Source organism: Sturnira hondurensis, unplaced genomic scaffold (assembly GCF_014824575.4).
Source record: "Sturnira hondurensis isolate 20B ecotype Veracruz unplaced genomic scaffold, ASM1482457v3 Scaffold0001221, whole genome shotgun sequence".
Lineage (NCBI taxonomy): Eukaryota > Metazoa > Chordata > Mammalia > Chiroptera > Phyllostomidae > Sturnira > Sturnira hondurensis.
This window is the reverse complement of record NW_028073852.1, coordinates 6435028-6457007: the sequence shown is the minus strand read 5'-3', so window position 1 is coordinate 6457007 and position 21980 is coordinate 6435028. Positions and strand designations below refer to the sequence as shown.

The 21980-nt window shown below is 52.5% G+C and overlaps 1 protein-coding gene across 1 annotated transcript in view; it reads right to left on the bottom strand.

The window, feature by feature from the left end:
• The window catches only part of MAP3K14 (mitogen-activated protein kinase kinase kinase 14), a 38117-nt gene extending 16518 nt beyond the window's left edge, over window positions 1–21599 (bottom strand). Inside the window, exons 1-2 of the mRNA XM_037067094.1 lie at window positions 21503–21599; window positions 16–291 (exon numbers count right to left, since the gene is read on the bottom strand). Coding sequence (XP_036922989.1) covers window positions 16–271 — 256 coding nt within the window. The 5' untranslated portion in view covers window positions 272–291; window positions 21503–21599. The remainder of the gene's footprint in view (window positions 1–15; window positions 292–21502) is intronic.
• Between the last annotated feature and the right edge of the window lie 381 nt (window positions 21600–21980).

The window sequence follows — 21980 nt, the reverse complement described above, 5'->3', positions numbered from 1 at the left end:
GCCGGGCCCCCTTACACTCGGCCTGGGCGATGATGGAGATGGCGGCGGGCCCTCCCTTGGAGCCTTCTTTGGCTGTGCCTTTGGTGATCACGTCATTCAGGATCTCCCACTTCCCGCAGAACACGGGGCTCTTCTCCACGGCCTCGATTTTGTGGACAGGGCTCTGCTTCTTCTCTGTGGCCTGGGTCTTTTCCTTGGCTTTGGCAGGCTCCTTCTTCTGCCCAACCGCCGAGCCAGGAGCGCCTGGGCAGGCCATCTCCATCACTGCCATCTCCCAGGCTCACACTCGCCCTGTGAGAGGGACGAAGCACAGAGCAGGTCACTCACCCCAAGGGGCCCGGGTCTGGCTTGGCTTGGGGGAGAAAAGTGGGGGGACATGGGGCTCAGCCTCTTTATGCCACACATGTTTATCCTTCAAATGTCCCAAGTGGCAAAGAAGACCACCCCCTGCACATCTACACAGCCCCGTGAGCTGTGAGCCCCCAGTCCGACGGCATACCCCCACAAACAGACTCTTCCCTGCTGCCCAGAAGGGGGCTTCCAGGCCACTTCCTCTGGCGGCCATGGCACTGACATCTGGGTTGGTTCTCTCTTGCTTTCATAAATAATGGCTGGGTCGCCAGTTGTTTGTTTCATGGCCAAGCTTGCTTCCCCAGAAGAGGGTGGTGGATCCTGTATTCCAAGACCATTAGTCACAGCACTGACTGCCCCAGCCTTGCCTCCGTAGTGGACGTGTCCCCACCGTCCGCAGTGGCTTCGCTCCAGCAGGAGAGAAGAGAGGGTTTGTTCCCCAGCAGGAGGCAGGTATGTGTGCCTGTATGTGCACATACATATGTACATATATAAAATCTAACAAAGTCCAAAAACCAACAGCGAGCGGCAGCACCAGCACTCGGCTCCTGTCCCAAGAGGCATCTGCCGGTGGCTCTCCAGAAGGACTGGGCTTCCTTCTGCGAGGTCCAGCCTCATTTGCTGGAAACCTCGCCTAGGTTTCATTTTTCTTTCAGGCAACAATAGTGGTGGAATTTATATGAGAGCTTCCAGTGCCAACCTGCACCTCTAGAAATAGGACAGAGCCCGAGAATTCACCTCTCTCTGGGCTCCGTCCCCACCAGGCCTGTGTGTCACCAGGAAGCCCCAGGGTGGCCCAGTGTGGTGACAATCTGTGCCAACAGTGTGTGGATGAGAACAGCCGCGCAACGGAACAGCAGTAGCCTGAGACTGTGACCATCTGGGAACCTTTTCAGAGACCGAGACTGTGAACTCCCAAAAGCCTGAGAAGGCACCAAATGCAAACAGGTCTTTCCGAAGTGCTCTCTGGCCCTGGCCAGTGTGGATCGATTGGTTGAAGTACTGTATCGTGTACCAAAGGTCACAGGTTCAATTCCTCGCCAGGGCACACACCTAGGTGGTGGGTCTGGTGCCCGGGTCCCTGGGATCTCAGGCATGTACAGGAGGAAAACGATTGATACTTCTCTCTCCCCCCCTTTCCCTTCCCTTCTCTCTCAAATCAATGGATGTATCCTCTGGCAATAATTAAAAAAATGCGCTCTGTCTGGTGGCAGTCTGGTCTTAGAGCTCTCACTAACAGCTGTTGCTGCACTCATCCCGAATCACAGATCACGCCTCCGTGTGCTCGTGGGGCGGAAAGGCAGACCATGTGAATGTGGCCAAGCCTCTAATGTCTCTGGCCCTTCCTCCTGTCAAGTTTAAATGAGACAGTGGGAAGCTGGGACACATTAGGCTGAAACCTTCCTACTGACTCTGCCTCGGTGGCTACGAAGGACTGAGCCAGTTGGGGGGGTGGCGGGGGATGAGGGCGACGGGTGCGCTGGTCACAACTGCTGTGGTCCTTACAGCTGTGCCGCCGAGGGCCTTCTCGCTTGGAACTCAGAGGGGCCCCGGCTTTCAGTGCCAGTGCCTGGGTTTGGTCCCATGGGCTCGGGGCTAAGGAGGCTCTGAGGGTGAGCTCACTGTTACCTGATGACCTGAAGAAGTCGGGGGAGTGTCCTGACTTCAGTTAGACAAATGCCCCCAAGGCAGGCTGTTTTCCTTGTAACCGCGGTTCTTCCTGCCCCACACCTCCTCAAGCCCTGCAACTTCCAAAGAGGAATTGTTGACAGTACCTCTTGCCCTTCCCAGGTTCTTTTCCAGGGGAGCCGAGAGCTTATAAACAAACCAAACCTCCAAACCCAACAGCCTTAGAGGTCTGCTTGCAGGAGCTTTCACGTTACTCTAATGTCCCCATTTTCGCTCGAAGAAACAGGCCTAATTTGGCAGTGACTTGCCCAAGGTCATCCGGACCTAAGTAGGGCAGGGCCGGAACCTAGAACCCCAGCTCTTGGCCGTGTGGCCTGCTCCCCAAGTCTCTTGGTTGCAGGCAAACACAAGGGGGGAGCTCATAGTCCTCCCTGGCCAGAGGGCTCCTGAGGGCACAGCAGGGTGCAGACCAAACAGCTGGGGTTGGCTGAGTGAAGGAAGCAAGGGTAAGCTTCCGGATAGGATGATCCTGAGCCTGGGGGATGGAGAGAGAGTTCCATCGGATGGGGGAGAGAAACAAGGCCAGATGGTCAGTGGTGGTTCCGAGGGCGCCCAGCTGTTCGAGGTCTGGCTGTGCTGGGCTCCCATGGGCGTCTGCTGGACGCGGCTCACCCTGAGCGAAAGCTCTACTGGAGAGGCTGTGGGGGACCCTCTCACCCCCAGTAGCCACCCTGTCTCCTTGGTGATTAGGTGGGCCACTGGCTAGGGTCTCCGACGCTCCCTCCACGAGCATGTCAGCTCCCCTGCCCCTGAGAAGCCGAGGTGGAGGCAGCCAAGCTCAGGACCTCTGCCGTTAGTTCCCCAGTGACTCATCCAACAGCCTGGCAGGCAGAGAGAGGAACAAGAAGCCTGTTGAAAAGCTAAGCCAGCAGCTGGCAGCTGAATCTGTGAAGGGCACAGGGAAAATGGTCTGACCCTCACCTCTCAGGGGCACAAAATCATGGTCCGAGGACTGGAGAGCTTTGCCCGTGGCTGGCTTTCCTGGGCCACATGACCATGACTCAGGCCCTCATCGACAGACTCCAAGTTCAAGAGGCTATTCTCGGGACACTCTGGCCTCACAGCAATTCTTTCACTCCCCCCCCCCCCCACACACACACTTACTTGCTCCTCCCCTCCTCCCCTGCTTCTATTCCTCACTTATATACTGGTTCTGATCTACAAAAGCAGCTTCTGCGTTACGCCTGGGACTGCTGGTCTGGGGGCCTTCCCAGCCCTGGGTTTTGGTCCCTGGCTTGTCACCCCAGCTCACAGGCCCGCAGCTCTGTGGCCTCTTCTCTCTCCTGCAGCTTGTGGAGAGTGAGGACTAAGTGGGAGCCAGTTATGTCTCTGCCTTTGAAGGCAGATCAAAATCCCGATCCATTACTCAGCCTGGACTCCCTCCCTGGCCCCACTCACGCCTCGAATGCACTCAGGCCCCTGCACCGTCAGAACCGAGGACGCGTATGAGCAGCAGCAATGACCAGATCCACCCAGACACACCACAAGGGCTTGAAAACAAAAGTGGAAGGGAAAGGGGTGGAATCCTTTCCGTATTCTCTTGGGGCCTAATGCAGGTCCATTGCCTGTTCTCTGCCGTGGTGCCCTGATGAGCCCCTGGGAAAGCCTGGGGGTCAGGAGGGCTGGGATGGGACCAGAGAGACCCTTGGGCGGATCTGTATGACAGGCTTGCTGTGGACAAGACTCCTGGGCCCTGAGACTGAAACTTGGCTCCCTTCTGGGGTGGTCGAGTCTTCTGTCCAAGAGGCGGAATCCCTAATGTGGGTTCAAGGATGGCTTCAGGGTGGTCTGTGAACCCCAGAACTACACAGCGTTTTAATTTTTTTCCAGGGAAGAGGTCCATAGTTTCTGTCACATTCGGCAAGGGTCTGACCTTCCCCAGAAGGGTGCTGTAATCCCCCGAAAGGTCTAGGGCTAGGTGCCTGATGCCGGCTCTGCCCTCCCGCCCCGAGGGAGAGGGCACGCAGCTACAGCAGCATTTTCCAACCTGCGAGTCAGGATAACCAGAGGCGTCCGAAAAGGCACTCACCCGAGACACACCGGACCTGCCACTGGGCACTAGGCCCAGAATCTGTTCTTTTCACAAGTTCTCTGGATGACTCTGATTCCAAGGGGTCAGGGATTCATCACCATTTCCCCCCTCTCTGTACTGTAAGGCTGTGCTGTCCAATATGGCAGCCACTAGCCGCATGGAGTTATTTACCCTTAAATCTATTAAAATTAAAGAAAATGTAAGGACCTGTTACCGCAGCTACTCTGTTGGACGGTGCAGCTGGAGAACATCTCCATCTCTACAGAAAGTTCTACTGGAAGTCATGCTCTAAGGCTACGGCAGCAATGTTTTCTCGACAGAAAAATTTCCATTCCTAGGGTTCTCAGACAGGAATGAGGTTTGGATTCAATACATGTTTAATTAACTAGAGGGCATGAAAATAATGTTTTAAATGTGATCTTCAGTGTTGAGAACCTCTCTCAAATGCATCATGTTTCACTTCTCTGTTTTAGTATGTATGGTAAAAACACCAGACTAGGAACCAGGAGGTAAGCGTTTTAGCCTTGGCAAGTTTAAATGAAAAACAAACAAACCAAAACCAAAACCAAACAAACAACAAACCCGTGGGACCCTTTTTGTCGAATGAATTCGTACCTCCACTCCAGACACACAGAAGAGCTAGAAGCACCCAACTGACACGCAACTCACAGTAGGGTCAGCTGCTCTGCTACAGAAGGTGGGCAAGGCTGGTACCTCCTTGGCTTCCCTTCACCCACCGAGGCCCTCTGTGGACTCCTAGGTTTCCAAGGAAAAGAGTTGGCAAACCAGTGGCCTAGGAAATCTTCTGAGGTTCCTTCTAGTTCCCCAAATGCCGCTGGTTTGTCACAGTTATTTGAGGGCCAGATGACTCTAATTCAGAATGATAACTGTCAATATTCACTGAGCACCTACCGTTATTAATTTCCTTTTCTGATGTGAAGACCAAGGCTCAGGGAAGCTCAGTGACCCACCCAAACAGTCACACAGTCACACAGTCACAGGCGGCAGAGGCAGGGCTCACCCCACACTGCCGCACCCCAAGCCTGCACACCAACCCTCAGGAGGCCCCCAGTTTCTTCTCTTCAAGTCTTTGGAGTAATTTTGAGGACTAAATGACGTAGAGTACAGAAACGCCGATCGGTTTGCCTGGCCAACAGGAAATGCTAAATGGAAGTTTACCCCCTTACCCTTCACCAGGCCCATAAAAGCCACCACTGGCACAAGGGGACTTCTCTGTTTCCTACAGTCCAGGGGTGGAGGCTTGCTGATGCCATTCAACACGCGGAGCCTCGGTTCTCTGCATATGAAGGAGACATACAGAGACATATTTTTATCTCCTTGTGAAGGAGATAAAAATCTCCACCTCACAAGGTCATCTTGAAAATGTCCACTGAGGGGCCAGGGCATACCAGGGCAAATCCCTCTCATGACTATTTCATCTGGAAGTAAAATCTGTCCTTCTCTCAATGCCCCGAGGGGACAAATAGCAGAAGTAGAATGACTCAACTTCCTTAATAAGATGTTAGTTGAAAATCATTCTTATTCGGATGCTTCCTCTTTTAAGCCCCAGCCCGCCTGGCCACTCGGCCACCCCGGGCCAGCCTCTGCGGATCAAGGACCAGGGGCTGCTCAGGAAGGGAAACCAAGGGCCAGGGCCGGGCAGAGCGGGCTGGCCGGGCAGAGCAGCCATCGGGCCAGGCAGACGCAGAGACCCCCAGGCAGGCGCAGCCCTGGCTCCCTTTCTGCCTTGCCTGCCCTCCCCAAGCCCTTTCCCCAGCTTCTGTTCCAGCCAGACTGCTCCTTTCATGGGTCCTCACAGTGCGGCAATGGGCGAGCCTCAGATTCCTGACCTCTGCTCACGCCGTCGCTCCCGCAGAGAATGCCTTCTTCCCTTATCACCATCTGTCCGGATCTCACATGTCTTACAACCTGTCTCGTCCATGAAGCCCTTTATGGTGGGCCCTGCATTCATTCAACCAGTGTTCAGTGAATGTCTGCTGAGGGCCAGGCAGGGTAACAACCATGACCAGCCACCGGACGCCTTCTGTGTGCGGGGCATGTGCCCAGTGCCTCACCTCCATTGCTGATGAACCTCCCAGCAGCCTGGCGAGGGTGGTGATATTATTCCCATTTGACAGGTGAAGAAACTAAGTTCCCAAGCTATAAGTTACCCGTGGAAGTAAACGAAGCCCATTCATACAACTAGAGAGTCTAACCTGGGGTTAGGGCTAAAGCTAGGACTCAAGGATCCTCAGTTCCTTCCTAGAGTCAAAGTTGTTGGCAGAGGTATCTGGAACAACTGGGAACTGAGCAGCATTACTACCCATGTGGATATTACTACCCTCATTTTACCCATAGAATCTACCCACCACTGGTAACAGCTTCTTAGCCCGTGGACACGCGAGAATTGAAAATGAGGGCTTTCATCGGGAAGGGCCGAATCGGCCCCAAATCGGTCAGATTGCTAGTTGGCTTACACTAGTTCCTGTTCCTGGGTGTTACCACTTTTAACTTGATTAGCTTTACCAGGTCATTTCATTTTCCTAAAACAATTAAAAAGAAACTCATACACACGTACCAACAGGAGTTCCAGGAAAGAAGGAGCTACCTCCATTGAAAGAATCACTAAAAATGTCATCCCAATAAATTCAAGGAAAAGGTTAAGAAAAGAAAGAAGGAAAGAACCTCTGAAGGACGTGCTTTGACAAGCAGAAAAGTAAACCAGAGGAGAAACAAATGCAAGAAACAATGGTAGGCTTGGGAATCAATACGGAATCAATGCAATACACCGCCAGCCAGTTTAATTAACAATTGAATGTTTAAACAAATTAGTTTGAACCGTTTTAAAACATTAAGTTCCAGACCACATAAGTAAAGAGGAAGGGTGGAGCGGGTCGTTCCATCGGTAAAGAGTGATGTGAGCCTTATCTCTAGGTGAAATTTGCATATCAAAATGTTTCTACCTTATTAGAAAAAAATCATAGTTAGATACATGCATTGAAATTTAAGAGTAACCGTGTGAATAGAAATTCAATTCAGAGTTTCCAAACCAGAAGGGTGAAGAAGGAAAAACAGAAAAGTTGATCGCTGTAACAAAGGTAAGGAGAGGAAGAAAAAAGAAGCAAAGAAAAAGACAGTGTGTATAAAAGGCAACCCAAGTCGAGGCGGCACAGATCAGCTGAAACAGTAATATATCATGGGTTGCAACAGACAGGAGTAGGTTAAGCCCACCTATCAAAACAGACCGTCAGCTAGGATTTTGGAAGGTCCAGCTGGCTGGGGACTACAAGAGACAAAGCACAATTACACAGAAAGGCTGAAAACAAAAGATGGAAAGAGATATGCAGGCCAATACAAAAACAAGCAATATGGATATCAGGTAAAATCCTGAAGACAAAAAGATGTAACGATCACTTGTATGCACACCCAATGAAGAGCCTCAAAACCCGGAGACTGGTGTCGGGCTGAGGCTTCATGGATGAGTGAGGTCTTGGCTTCAGAGCGTCCTATCACGGGGCAGAGAACTGCAGGGTCTTGCAACACAGCCTTCTTTGGGCATGCACTGGGTCTGCTGGGGCCGGGCCCTGTGCTGAGCCCTGAGGTACACGGAGGAAGAAGACACAGGCTGTTTGGAAGCTTACAGTGTGCTGGGGGGACAGAGACGAGTAGTCAGACAGTTACAACACAGTGTAGCAACGAAGCGACAGATACAGGCACACCGCAGATGCAGTGGGAACACACACCCAGTACATCCTGGTGGGTGTCAGGAAAAGCTTCCTTAAAGCAGCCAATGCCCATGCTGAGTCTTGAGGGTGAGCAAAAACTTCCCAGGAAAAAGGAGAGGTATTTCAGGGAGAGAGAATGGCTGATGTTAAGGCGCAGAGTGCGTGTGCACAGCAATCACTAGCAGCTCCACGTTGCTGCTGGGCAGCTGCGGTCAGGAGGCTGCAGAGATGAGGCTGCAGATGCGGTTGGTGTACTAGATAATGGAAGGGTGCTTGGTCCTGATACACCCGCAGGGGTTAAGTTCTCAGGAGAGAGAGGGGTCTATAACTCAGGGGCAGATTTCAGATGGAGGAGCCCATGGGGTAGGGGCAATGGTGGGTGGTGGGTCATTAAGCAAAAACCCTGCCATTGGGACAGAATCTCCCCCCATCTCGCTGGCCGGGCTGGCAATATGGAAAAGTGATGGGCATCCAGGAGGCTTAAGTCTTTCTCTCAGGTGGAGAGACCCAGTGGGCATTGGGACCCAGAGGCAGACACCGAGGAAGGAGGAAGAAGCACTCCATGAAACCCGCCTCACTTGCCAGCTCCAGGCCTGCCTCCCAGGAGAGTGATTTCTGCATAAGCGTTTCCCATTAAGGAGGCTATGAAATGTGAATGTGCATTCATCATTGAAATCCTCCAGATCAATTGCAAAAGAGAAAAACGCCATGCCCACAAAAATGCAGTCTCGCTGCCCATTCCATAGGTCGAACTACCGGGTAACTGAAATGTACAGGAAAACATTCATGAGCCGGCTTCAATTCCCACCGGGCCTGTCAACACAGGCCAGCCCCACACTTGCAGCGATACTGTGGTCGATGGGCCCCTTCAAACGATTAAGGCAATCATCTGACATCTACTCTATCAGCCCAGGTTTTACCCAGCTCTAGCTTCTCCCCTACACCCTCCCACCCCGCACGGGTGCTGAGCTGATCTAAAAACATCGTGTCCTGAAGACACCTCGAGCTCGAAGACATCCATTGACTCTGCACTGCTCACGGGCTCAGTCCCAACTCTGTGGTCTATAATGCCTGACCGCTCTCTCCCTAAACACGAGGTTTGGCTCTGGCCGCTGTGATCTTTTCACACCCTGCTGGCAACTCAAAGCTACAGGGCTCTAGAGGAGCGAGCCACATTCTGTGTGGGCCGCCCTGCCCGTTCTGCTCGTCCTCCGAAAGTGAAGCTGAGGCCTTCCACCTCCAGGAAGTCCTCCCAACAGCTCCACTGCACGGGCTCCTTTTCGACTGTATACAGCACTGGGTGTCCTGACTTTTCTCACCCTCGCCCTGGCCCTCAATCACACCTTTCCTCCCTCTAATCCTCACATGAAATAATGTAGCTGAAAGAGAAGGTAAGGCTTTATACCAAGAGAAGATCGCCGTTTCTGTGCGCACAACTCAGTTCTGCAACCCAGGCACGGAGCAAACAGTGATACCGAAAAAGATGTGTGGAGACGAGACGTTCCGTGTTTTTGTATAACAATAAAAATCAGGGAAAAAATGTCTAATTTTAGGGGAAGGATCATTATTAAGTAAATCCTGGTCCATCCATTAAAACTGCTTATAAATAATTTTTAACTATGTGGAGAAATGCTAATAGGACACAACGTTAATAGGAAAAGGGTACAGAAGTACAACGCAAGGGTGACCCTGCCTATCCTACGTCCGTGTGTTATAACCACATTTAAGAAATGCCGACACCTACCACGGACACGCAGTGACACTCCTCTCCGGGAGGTGTTTGTTGTTCTTTAGACTTTAAAAGCTTTTCACATTCTGGTTTCAGTGAGCATGTATTCCCTTTCTAAATGTTCATTTTTCCCACAGATATTTCCAAGAGGTTCAGAAATACAAAGAGGATACACAGTGACAAGTGCAAGTCCTTTCAACCCTTCTTCCACTCCTCTGAGATCAGATTCTTGTAAACACATTTCTCCAGAGAAGTTCTCTGAATGTTACTTTCATAGTGAAAAAAAAAAAAAAAGCTGCAAAGGGGACTGACTCTACGTCCGGGATGAAGATGTAGGAGGCGCTGGTCCACCTCTGTGAATGGGGCTTAATTAAGTAGGTGATGGCCGTGCCCGTCTCCCCACCACTCACACAGGAAGCCTCAGCAGAATCACTGTGGCTGGCGAATGAGATCTGGCAGCAGGGCCACTAGAACAAAAGGCTGGGGACCAACGAGCAAGCTCATCCCTCTGGCTCTGGCTGTCATTTCACTGCTTTTCTTGCTCTCCCCTGAGAATGGCAGGTGTGATCAGTTATGACTCAAAGAGTAGGAAGGTGGTCCAAGGTGGTCCCGTCAGCTGTCCTTGATTCCGATGGCCACTGCCTCCCTGCTGTTACTTAGCACCACCCGCTGACGCGGGCACACAGTGGTGATGGGCCCGGGCTGTGCTGGGCAGCAGAAATGCTCGTGGGCAAGCGTGGCCCCATAAGGAGTGGGAGACAGCGGAACTGGACCTGAGAGAGGACCACCCACTCTGCCTTGGATGCTCACGTCAACAGGTGGGATCCGAGGGCTGGGCCCATCGGGAAAACCGGAGGGGCAGGCTTCTCTGGCTAGTCTCGCCTGCCTTCCTTATATACTAGCTGACCCTGCAAAACAAATCTTTGTTTTCAAACACAAAAGTAAAACCTGCTCATTGTAAAGATTCAAAAACTACAAAAGTAGACAGAGGAAGAAAAAAATCCTTCCACTGCTCCCTCCTCCTCACAACATAGGACACACTAAAGTTTGGTGCGAATCTTTTCGTTCCATTACTATACATATACGAATGTGTAATTTGGGACTATTTACAAGATGATACATACATAATATTCTACAGTTCTGGGCGGTAAATTCCTGGAATTGAAATTTCTGGGTGACCCTTTTCTCAGTGGGTTCTCTCTTCTCTCCTCTTTCCACGTGTCGGGACGTAGGCAGTATGCACCCGTCAAGGGCAGGAGGTCCCCAACCATTACATTGGTTATTTGCTAGAAAGACATCCTTGCCCTCAAGGTGCTTACAGTCCAGTTGGGGAAAATGGGTGGATGGACAAATAAATGACAAAGGAACCACAAAATGATCTTGGGATGAGAGGACCCCAGAAGTCATTTATTCCAACATATCACTGAACAATCCTGAGGGATGACCATCCAGCTACATAACGGGATGGGCCCGAAGTCAAAAGATCCCATTCGAATCTTAGTCTCTCAACACTCTGATGTGTGACGGCAGGCAAGTCAGTAACCTGAGACCCAGCTGTCTCATCTGCTAAACGGGGACCCTGAAACCTACACAAAAGCATTTAGTAGGACAATTACATGTAAGAAACAATGTTCACATGCCCAGTGCAGTGCCTGGCACGTACACAGCGGGCGCCCTATGCACCTGAACAGAACCTCAGGAGAGGCGGAAGCTGTCCTCAGATGAGCAGCCCTTCGAGCCCTTGCCTGAGCAAAGCTGAAACGCACCTCCCCCAGCTTTCAGCCAGCGGCCCTCGAGTCAGAAGGCAGACCTGGACCAAACACCCTCAAAGAAGGAGACGAGAAACCCGAGGGCAGAGGGACAGAAACGGCCAGGAAGAAAAGGACAACCCAGGACGGAGAATGTTCTTTGACAAACACTGCACACACCGCCCAGCTCTCCTGGGCTGAGGAACGACCTGTGGGTGCACGAGGCACTGGGACCCGGAATTCCTTCACAGCTAGAACTCAGGTTGGTTGTCCTGTGCACATCTGTGGGTGTTTCTGGCCACCGCTGCTCTGTGTGCACACAATTACATGCTGGCTGTCAATAATAATAAAACGAATAATGACAGCTAATATTGGTTGCTATGAATTGGTTCATACATGCATTATTTCTTGAATCCTCACAATAACTCTGTGGGCAAGGCACGAATATTACTCCTGTGATACCAAGGAAAACTCCGAGGCTCCGTAGGTCAAGTAATTTGTCCAAGAGCACAATGCAAGGAAGTGCCAGACGCAGGAATCGCACACGGGACTCTCGTGTTAAAGCTCATCCTCTCAGCCATGGCGCTGTATCCACTTTAAAATGATCTAAGTCTTAAAGATTGGGACCCGACGCAGACGCTGCCAAGAGCCAAAGGTTCATTAGTGAGAAACCCAGGGACTGACCCAAGAGGAAGCGTCTTAATCAGGAAGCATAAACGTAGCCAGCCTGTGTTCTGGGAAAAGCAACTTCGAGACGGCACTGGGGAGCAAAGGCTGGGGGCCGGACAGGCAGCGGGCCTCCGTTCACAGGCGAGCCTCTGGTTCACAGGCCGGCACTCAGTCCGCTCAGCCCCACTAGCCAGGGTGGGATTTTTTCTTGTTGTTGTTCTTTTTTTAACAGCAAAGCCTTGAGTATCAGCTACTATCTTCATAAATACGGTCAGTACTTGGTCTCCAGGCCCCTGATTTGGGCGTCATACAAGCTTTAAAAGAAAAGCGTGACAATAGCATTTTTAGTTTAACTTTNAGAAACCCAGGGACTGACCCAAGAGGAAGCGTCTTAATCAGGAAGCATAAACGCAGCCAGCCTGTGTTCTGGGAAAAGCAACTTCGAGACGGCACTGGGGAGCAAAGGCTGGGGGCCGGACAGGCAGCGGGCCTTCGTTCACAGGCGAGCCTCTGGTTCACAGGCTGGCACTCAGTCCGCTCAGCCCCACTAGCCAGGGCGGGATTTTTTCTTGTTGTTGTTCTTTTTTTAACAGCAAAGCCTTGAGTATCAGCTACTATCTTCATAAATACGGTCAGTACTTGGTCTCCAGGCCCCTGATTTGGGCGTCATACAAGCTTTAAAAGAAAAGCGTGACAATAGCATTTTTAGTTTAACTTTTAAACCCTTTTCACGAGGAGAGCGAAGAGCATCTAGAAAAGATGCCACCAGGACACCATGGATCCAGAGACCGTTGTGCAGCTGGTGTGCAGGAGAATGGGGGCGCACGCAGCATGGAGGGAAAAAATCCAACCATAGAGGTACTTCCTTGTGTGTGATACACAACAAAGAATTTTTAGCGTATGTTATACAGAAACTGTCAAGTGGTGCTGAAATCTACCGATTGGGGCTTTTTGTGTAACTGAATATCCTGGGCTGCAGTGTGTACTGGTCACTAATGACCGGTTTCCCAAGATGACAGTGCCACAAACTGCCTTGGACGTGACATAAAGTTACAGATGCAACCAGCCTTCTTTCAGCCAGAAGTGAGTCAAAACACATTTCTGGATCGCGCCAGCCTGCAGTCATCCTTACGAGCAGTGTTCGGTTGTGAAAATCGCCTTCCTTATGTAACCTTTCCCACTGCCTTCTGAGCAAGGAGCAGCTCCCCGGGCTACGGCCATACAACCACTCCCCTCCTCTCCCGGTTTGCAACTCTGGTTTTCCCAGGTGGGGCCGGCTTCAAGCATAGTCTCCCTGTATTCAGAGATGATGGACAGAGACAGGCCCAGCCTTCCTGTAAGGGAGGAGGCTTCAAGTTCATTGTAGTCACTAGTGACTGGTTCTGGAATTGAGGAACTAGTTTGAGGAACTTCAGAACAAACAAGAAGCTCAAACACCTCTGCTTTCCACAGAAGGCTCCCGACACTTGGAGGCAAATGGAAGGAGGCGCACAGTCCAGCTCTGCCCTTGGGCGGTGGGGCCCTGACCTTGGCCTCATTTTAGGTGATGCCCTCCATACCCTTTGCCAGACTTAGCCTGAGTGACGGGCTTGAGGACATGCACAGCAGGGTTGCCTGTGACATGTCCCTTTACAATCAAGGTCCACATTCTTGTCCTCCCCCGGAAGGGAGAAAGGGCTTGGGACCTGCGATATGACGGAACAGTCACAGAGGATCTCGGACTGATTCCTCAGTAAAAGAGGGGGACCATGAACCAACCAGTGGTTCTCTCATCCTCCCTCAGGCCAGCAGGGCCTGGAAGAGCAGATGTGGCTTCTGGCCTTGTGCTTCCACTCCACGTCAAAGCTTAGCCAGTGGCCACCACGCTCTAGGTGCTGCGCTGATCAGAGCACACGTGTCGGTGACTGCGACAGACAAGGTCCTCACCCTCACAGAGCTTTCACTGCCATCCTGGAAAGGCCTTCCTGGAGTGCTGAACCCATCACTAAGCATCCCTGACATGCTTCAGGCCTCGGCCTAGGAATCTGCCTCTGCGGCATGGAACCAAGGGATTGGCCAGTCTGGTCGCTGCCCTCCCTGTCTGAGGCTGGGTGGCTGTGAGGCTGGGACAAGGCGGCCCTGTCTTTAGTGGCTGGACACTCATGACCTGCATCTGCTCTGAGTATGTCTAAGCACCTTCCTACCCACAGTGCCTACACGCTGCAGGTGACTCCTTTCCCCCAGAGTGCGTAAGTTTCCAGATTGTTCTCAAGCCTCCCATTCCTCACCAGGCCCCAAGGTGAGGGAGATGCCGAGGGTGTTCCTGCCCTGACACCTGCAGGGTGGGGAGGGGGTGCTCTCCCTTCTGAGGAGTTCCACGGGGGACGGTTTGTGCTGGGTCAAGCTGGAAATGGGGGGCACTGGGCATGGCACCTTCCTTGCTCCTCTCCGGCGCCCCCAGTAGCAGCTCACAATTCAGCACCTGCAACCTGTCTGCTTCCACGCCACCTTCCCTCGCCATGGTGACCTCCTTGAGGGTAGTGCCCAGTCATCCCCACCTTCACATTTGAGCCCCCAGCAGAGCTGGCCATGTCTGATACACTTGACAAGTGTGTGCTCGGAAGAGTGGCCGACACACTCTGGAGAGACCGGAGTGCTGTGGGCTCCGGGCGTCTGGCTGGCCCGGGACGCAAGTGTCCAGACTGTCCCATCACCTGGAGAACTGGAGAGGACGAAGCCAGCTCCCTGTGTGAGGTGTCACAGCATGACGTCCTGTGAGTGCACCCCAGCAAGAAGGCCTCATGCATGCTGGCTGTGCAGCCACCCTTGTCCTTCTGTTTCCCACACGCTGACCGAGCGACCTAGTCATTTCCACTTCCTGGAGGAACAACCTTTCGGAGCCGGACGACATCCGTCTGCACTCAGAGGGGCACATACGCGCTCGATGGGAGGCAGCACACAAATCTCTGCCTTTGACATTTACCTCTACAAAGCTATTTCCGCCTCTCCAAGTTCAGCACTTGTCAGCTGGGGCTGCTGAGCCTGGTCTCGAGGAAACTGGTCCATCCAACCAACTCCTTGCGCCAAAGGGATCTATTTCTAGTCTCAGTTGGCAAGAGCATCCTCGTTGGAGGCTGGCTAAGCCCCCTTTCTTCCCAAGCCTCCCAGCTATCCCTGGTAGTGACCAGTAGATGGCTCCTGGCCCAGGAAAAGAAAATGTCACTGTCAGCAGGTGGGTGGGAGGTGGCCCTCCTACAACAGCTCTTTGTGCTCGCAGGGGCCATCATCCAGATATGACATCATGCTTTGCCCACAGGACAAGTCTCTTCACTGACAGGAGCTGGGAGGATCTTGCCAGGACGACGCTGACCCCTCTGGCTCTTCTGACCACCTGCATGCCACTGGCCACATGTCTGCTTCACAGGACAAAGACACGGAAGAGCTTCCTGGTGCCCAGTGGGTTCGTGCCCTTACGATCAATCATTCACAGCAACTGAACGCCCACGTGGGGTGAGATGCTGCTCGGTGAAGTAGGCAAGTGCCCTCCAGGTGTGGGTAACCTTTGAGACTTCCGGGTAACCTGCCCAGAATTGTGTTTTTTTATCAACCTTGACCTTCTTTTAGTTACATGAACTTCATGGCACAAGAGAGTGCCAAATAAATAGCTTTCTGTTTACTTTTTCTGAGACTCAGAGCAGCTGCTGCTGGGACTCCACCCCTCCCAGGTCTGCCAGAACTTGCAGAAGGGGCGAGAGTGATGGGGTCGGGTGGGGAACAAAGGAGGAACGGAACACAAGTCCTCTGTCCCGTGGGGGCATGGCCCAGTGAAAACAGCCCAGACTTTACTCACTTTCAGTCATTAACCGGCTTTGGGCAACTCACTGGGTTTCCTTGGGTCACCATTTTCTCTTTAGTGTTTTAAAAACAGGAGCGCGCACCCACTAATTAGCACGTCCAGCCTGTGATTCTCATAGCACCTCCTTGATAGAGAGGTTACGGCCTGATGTCGCTCAGCCATCCCGGCCCGGTGTGCCTGCTGGTTAGTCCAGACTGGTGGGCGTGACCTGGGGCCAGGAGAAGCCTGGCGACCACCGGCCAGGTAACGCTAGTTCTCTCCCTGCGATTTCAGTAGAGTGAAGCCCGCTCTGTGGGCGACCCTGGGCATTGATCACAGATGTCCCTGACTACCTGCAGTCAGGCTCAACAATGATCGCCCTGAGCTAGAACACAGTCTGAGCCAGTTCTTTGACTTGATGGACACCTGGTCAAGGCTTTAGTGGTGAGAGGGTCAGCAGAAGCCACAGCAACCGGACACTGGGAAAGGGACAGCCAGGCGTCCCTCTGTGGCTCCTTTTTGAGTGCACACGGTGGCTCCAGAAGGGCAGGGTGGCGGCAGGCTGGACTCCCAGTTTCCAGACACACAGGGTATGATCCAGCCTCCCTGTTCCTGGAGCTCAGGGAGCCTCCAGCGCAGGTGGTGAAAAGCAAGGCAGGTGGAAGAAGGCTGCTCAGAAGGTCTTGCACTCCAGAGCACGGTCTGCACCCCTCTGCTCTTTGCCAGGGGCTCCCCGGCTGCGTGGAGCCAGAGCACGCCTCCTGCTTCTTGGCTGACTGTCACGGGAAGCGGGCCATTTCCACCCCCAAGGCGGCTGGACTCAGGAGGGCACTGAGACTGCTGATCCAGGCTCTGTGCCCTGGATTCATCTCCCTGTCAGTGGGCGGGCCCTGGGAGCCTACCTTGGCTCCCGGGTCCCTGCCTCCGATGCCCTTGGCCTGAAATAAACATGATCTTTGGCAGAGAACTTCTCCGCCAGGTCTGCTCAAGACTTCCTCTGCAACTGTGTTTGGTGAATAAATCGCCTGTCACCTCCACCCCTGCAGGGGTGACTCACCTTCCAGAGAAAGTACTCTGCTCACCTAAGCAAAGCTGCCTGGAAAATGACGAAGGCACCTATCCAATGCAGCCTGTGGGCCAAACGGCTACCAAGCCCGGCTCCAGACACACTCTGCCTCTCACCTCCAGCCGGAAGTCAAGTGTGGAGCCGCCACCCCAGGCCTGCTGGTTTCATTTTCATCTGAACATGATGCTTGACATCCGGTAATCTATTTTCTAAAAACTAGGTTCACTTTAGAAATGACTCTTTGGCCATCAAGACAGCTTCCCCAGGAGAAAACAAAATGTTATTTAAAGGGAACATCGGCCTGGTGGGAGCCTATATTTTTGCTTCATAGTAAAAAGGGGGAAAATAATTTAGAATGTAATGTGAAGCCATCTCCCCCACCCCTTGGGTGACTTAAAGGGAACTCTCCGGGTCTCTGACTACAGACCCAGGGCCCCCCCCCTGCAGACGGCACCAGTGAGAAGTCGACAGAGGCATATTTATAAGAGGAAAGGATGGCGGGCTGGGGCCTCCACGTGGTTGTGGGAACCCTACCCCACAGAACCAAAACCGCCTCCTAGTCCCTTGAACAAAGAGGAACAACGAGTCCTTATCTTCTACACGGCATTTTCCTTCTCCACCCCCCGGAGTTAAGGTTGGGACCCACCTCACCCCACGGAGGACTCAAGAAAGTCCTGGAAAGGCCCAGCTCTGCCCGTGGCTCAGAGCCTGGGAGGGCTGAGGGTGCCCAGGAGCCAGAATCACCAATTCTGATCAGGCAGAGCCTGGCTCAGTTGGAGGGTGGTGAGGGCAATGTCTAGCGTGAGACAGGAAGAGCTAAAACTTCTGGGCAGAAGAAATGCCCCCCTGGAGGTGCCACTGAGAAAATGACTCTGCCTTGCCAAGCCATCTGACCCACCCTGACACCATCTTACAGAAAACAGGTCCAGTTGACGGGGTGACTGGCAACAATGACTACTGCTATTGCCATGACGACTGTCACTGACGTTGTCTACGGCAGGCAACAGCACCGCTGACAGCCCTCCTGTTCCATGGCTTATGAAATGCCAGGCCCTGAGCAGCGCGGCGCTGAGCAGATACCCCCCCATTTTCTAGTCATAGCAGCCCGATGAAGTGTTTCTGATTCCATGCACAGAGGAGGCACCCCATGCTTAGAGAAGTGAAGTGATCTGCCTGAGGTCACGAAGAGAGTGGCAGACCTGGATGTGACCCAGGCCTGCCTGCCCTGCAGCCTGAACCCCCGCCCCAGCCTTTGACATGGAGACAGCAGGGACCTGCTCCTCGGCTTTGGAGACACGGTTTCCCCACTCCACCCCAAGGTCTGCAAAACGGGGGTGAGCAGACCCATCCGGAGGGTGTGCTGCCCCTCTCCTAGCATTTTTGATCATTATGGATGGATACTGATCAATAATTACTGACACATTAATATTAATTAATGTGCTAACATAAATAGATGAAGAAGCTACCCTGATTTAGTTACCTCCAAAATTGACATGTTTGGGGGAGCAAAACAATTTATTCTTTCATGAGTTAGCAAAAGCAGCAAACTAGATGTCAAGAAACGCGAGTTTAGATTCTGAGCGTAACACTGATTTCCTGAGTGATCTCGTCCACTTTATCTTTCCTTACCAGGCTTCACTCTCCTGTCTTTCCTTATATGAATATTGTGAGACAGTACAAAAAATAAATAGCTACAAAGTACCGCTATTCTTGATGCCAGATAATTTCAAGGGATTTAATTGGAGGGCAAGGGATTAAAGGATACAAAATAGCAAGAAGGGAAGAGAATCGCTGAAGCTAGAACACAGAGAAGGGCTCCCAGGCCACTGAGGCAAGGTGACTTTCCTCCACACTGTCACTCACGTGGCACGGCTAGCCCGCAACCAAGGGCTTCCACCCAACACGCTTCAATGTCTCGCTCAGCTCCCCCGAAATGGTCTACTACACAATCTGCCCTGGGTTTGGCCTTCCATTTCTAATCTACCACTTTCAGCATTTCAGTCAGCATGGCCAAGGACATGCGAAGCCTTCACACACGCCTCACTTTGATTGCTCACCCTCTCCCCTGAAGATGCTGACGCCCACTCCTTTCCCTAGGTGGGCAGGGGCCAGAGGGGCTGGCGGATCCTGAGAGACCCCCCAATCCACTCACATGGACTCGTGCCCCTCCCCACCAATTTCACACCGGTGCCATCAGAAGTGCCCATAATGCTCAGATGTTTCCCGTTTAACTGAAATACTAAAATGGGACAAACAGGAAGCATCAGACACAACTGCGGTAGTGACTTATTAATCATGAAAGCAGAATTTTAGTTGCATTTTAACCTTTTGCCAGGAAAAAAAAAACCAGCCCTGAGATGATGAAAGCTGTTGGTACAAATACGCTGCCGATCTGTGCATCAAGCTGACTTTTACTTTTAATTTAGAACTGAATTTGGTGTTAATGTTTCTTCACGATCCACCCAGAAAGACACCCATCAGGTCGACCAACATGAATCTGTCAGCCCTCCGTCACTGTGGTCAGGCCCGTTGGGAAAGCTCATGGGCTGCTGTCCACTGAGACAGGAAAAAAATAGGAAATTCGGAGTGACTTCACAGGCCGAAGTGATAAGACACTCTCAAGAGGGTGCCAACAATGAAGAAAACGACCCGGGAGGTAGGCTTACCCCATTCACCTCTCACCAGATCTCTCACCAGACCCCGGCCAAGGTGAACTGTTATACGCACCCAAGAAATCACAACAGTTGCTTGGAGTTGGACGACCAATCAGGGCAAGCCTACTTCTCGACATTAAATGATATACAAACACTTCAAGCACATCACAAAGAAGTCAGTGTTCAACAGGAGAACCAAAATGAGGAAGCAAACCTCCATCTGTTGAGGCGAAACGGCCAACCAGACATTTTTGTTTAATAGATGAAGACTCTTTTGGCAAGGCCTCTTGTCTGCGGCGCCCCTCCCACAAACTCTAACAGACAATACCAGGGCCAAAAAAGCCCCTTGAAAACGGCTCCTTATATTCTTAAAACAGAAGATGACCTAAAGTTTAGCAACTGATGGCTGCCTGATTCATGAAAGTGCTAGGACGCATACCTGGGTATGTATTTCTAAACTTAAAGTTGGAGACGATTACTTTTATTTTGAGAACTCCTGAGAAATTCACCACACCATTCAAAATAAATGAGGATGTCCCTCAAGGTGTCTGAGAAACTCAGAGGTTTGGCATCGCTGCACCGAAGGAACTGACTTTGACATCATTTAAAAAACACCAGGAGTAAACCCGAACGCATCACAAGCAAGACAAGCACCTGACCACCTTTCTCTCACGTTAAAGGCATAATTCCACACCAAACACTCCTCCCTCTCTCCTGCATCTCAGTGCCAGAATATGGTCCTGGTTCAAGGTGAGGGGCCTGGGGAAGACTCCAGAGGCCTAGGCTTGAGCCCTCACCCTAAGTCCGAGTTACTAGGCTTTAGGCAAGATCTACACCCCCCTCCCCTCAGGTGCCTTACCTATGAAACAAGACAAGACTATCTATCTCATCACACGTACGCGTCTGAAGGAAAAAAGGTGGTTACAGGTATGAGGATACGAAGTAAGAAACACATCACTAATGTGAAGATACCATCTCCTAATCTTTCAGAGCGACCATGTTTCTAGTCAAGGGGTTTTCAACATTTTTCCTGGAATAAACTTCAGACCGCTATTTTGAATGAGGCTCCACCTCTCATCATTTCATCTCACTTGCTTTTAGAGTTCTTAATCAAGTCACCCGTGTTCACTCTCTCCATTGAACAAAAACTGATTTCTTTGGTCCATTCATCCTCTTTCCCACCCATACTCATTCCCCATTCCGTCATTTAGGGCTGAGAGCCACATTTTAACTTTAATAAGGAAAAAACCGCTTTTAAAAAACATTACCCAGCACCAAGAAGGCTCCTGGGCAGGTGAGACTCTGCACCTTACAAGCAGCCTTTCTCTGCCTGGTGCTCGGTGGCTGCAGGTTGCTAGGGGCCACAACGGGCTTCTAAGATGGAAATAGATTTGAGCCGACAGATAAAGTCTCAAGTGGAGTGGCCAGAAGAATTACAGAGGAGTCAAGGGAAGCAGGAGGATGCTGCGAGTGGCAAGCGTGCACCAAGGGCAGGCTCTGCTTCTTCTCCCCGCCTCGGGGTGTGTGACCCGAGAACTTCCCAGGGAAGGCCAGAGAGTTTCACTGACAGGGGCTGGTGGGAGGACGCACCGACGGGGCGCATTTGTACATTAAACACCTTCCGCCCCAAGCCGATAGGAGCCCCTATCCTACGGAGCACCCAGGGAACGAGGCAGGAGGCGCCTGCAGGCCTGGCGGTGGGGCAGCTGAGCACCAGGGAATCGGGATGTTGGGAAGGGGAAGCAGGGCGCCCCCGCGCGCGCTTCTGGCGACCTGCGTGTCGCCTGCGGGGGTGCGGGGCGAGCTCGGCGTGAGATCGTGGCCCTGGCGGCGTGCGTGAGAGCGCGCCGGCCGTGAGACCCTAGGGCTGAGGGCTCGCGCGCGAGTGGACTCGTTTGACCGGCCGCGCCGCTGACCCCACTATTCTGGGGTGGCACGCCAGGCCGCATCCCGGTTCCGGGCTGAGGGGCTACCCATCCCCGGTGCTCCCCGCTCCAAGACGCGGGGTCCCGCTCAGTCACCTACCAGCCGAGCGCCGATCTCCCCAAGCAGCGACTGTCGCTCTCCCCTCGCCCACGATCTCCTGCCGCCGGTCGCCGACCGCTGTGCTCTGGGCCCACCGTCGTCCCGCCCCACAGTCGCCCCGCCTCGGCCTCGAGCCCCACCCCTTTATTCTTTTCCCGGCCGACCCCGGGCCACGCCTCCCCCGGCGGCGGCAAATTCGCCTTCGTGGTCGTGCCTCCTACCTTTGGCCGCACCTCGACCCTTGGCCACGCCCACTTTACTAATCTAACCAATAAACTGGTACGTCTCAGTCCCGTCGTACCGTCCCTATCAACGATTGGTTAAAGGGGCCTCGCTTCCAGAAATGGGCACTATTTCCGGACAATGTTTATAGTAAAGACATTGCTGGCTGGACGGATTGACAGAAGGCGGAGGCGGCCGGGGTTTGGTCTAACCACACAGGCGCTCTTGCCTTCTGGCAGTTTTTTTTACGGGTTGC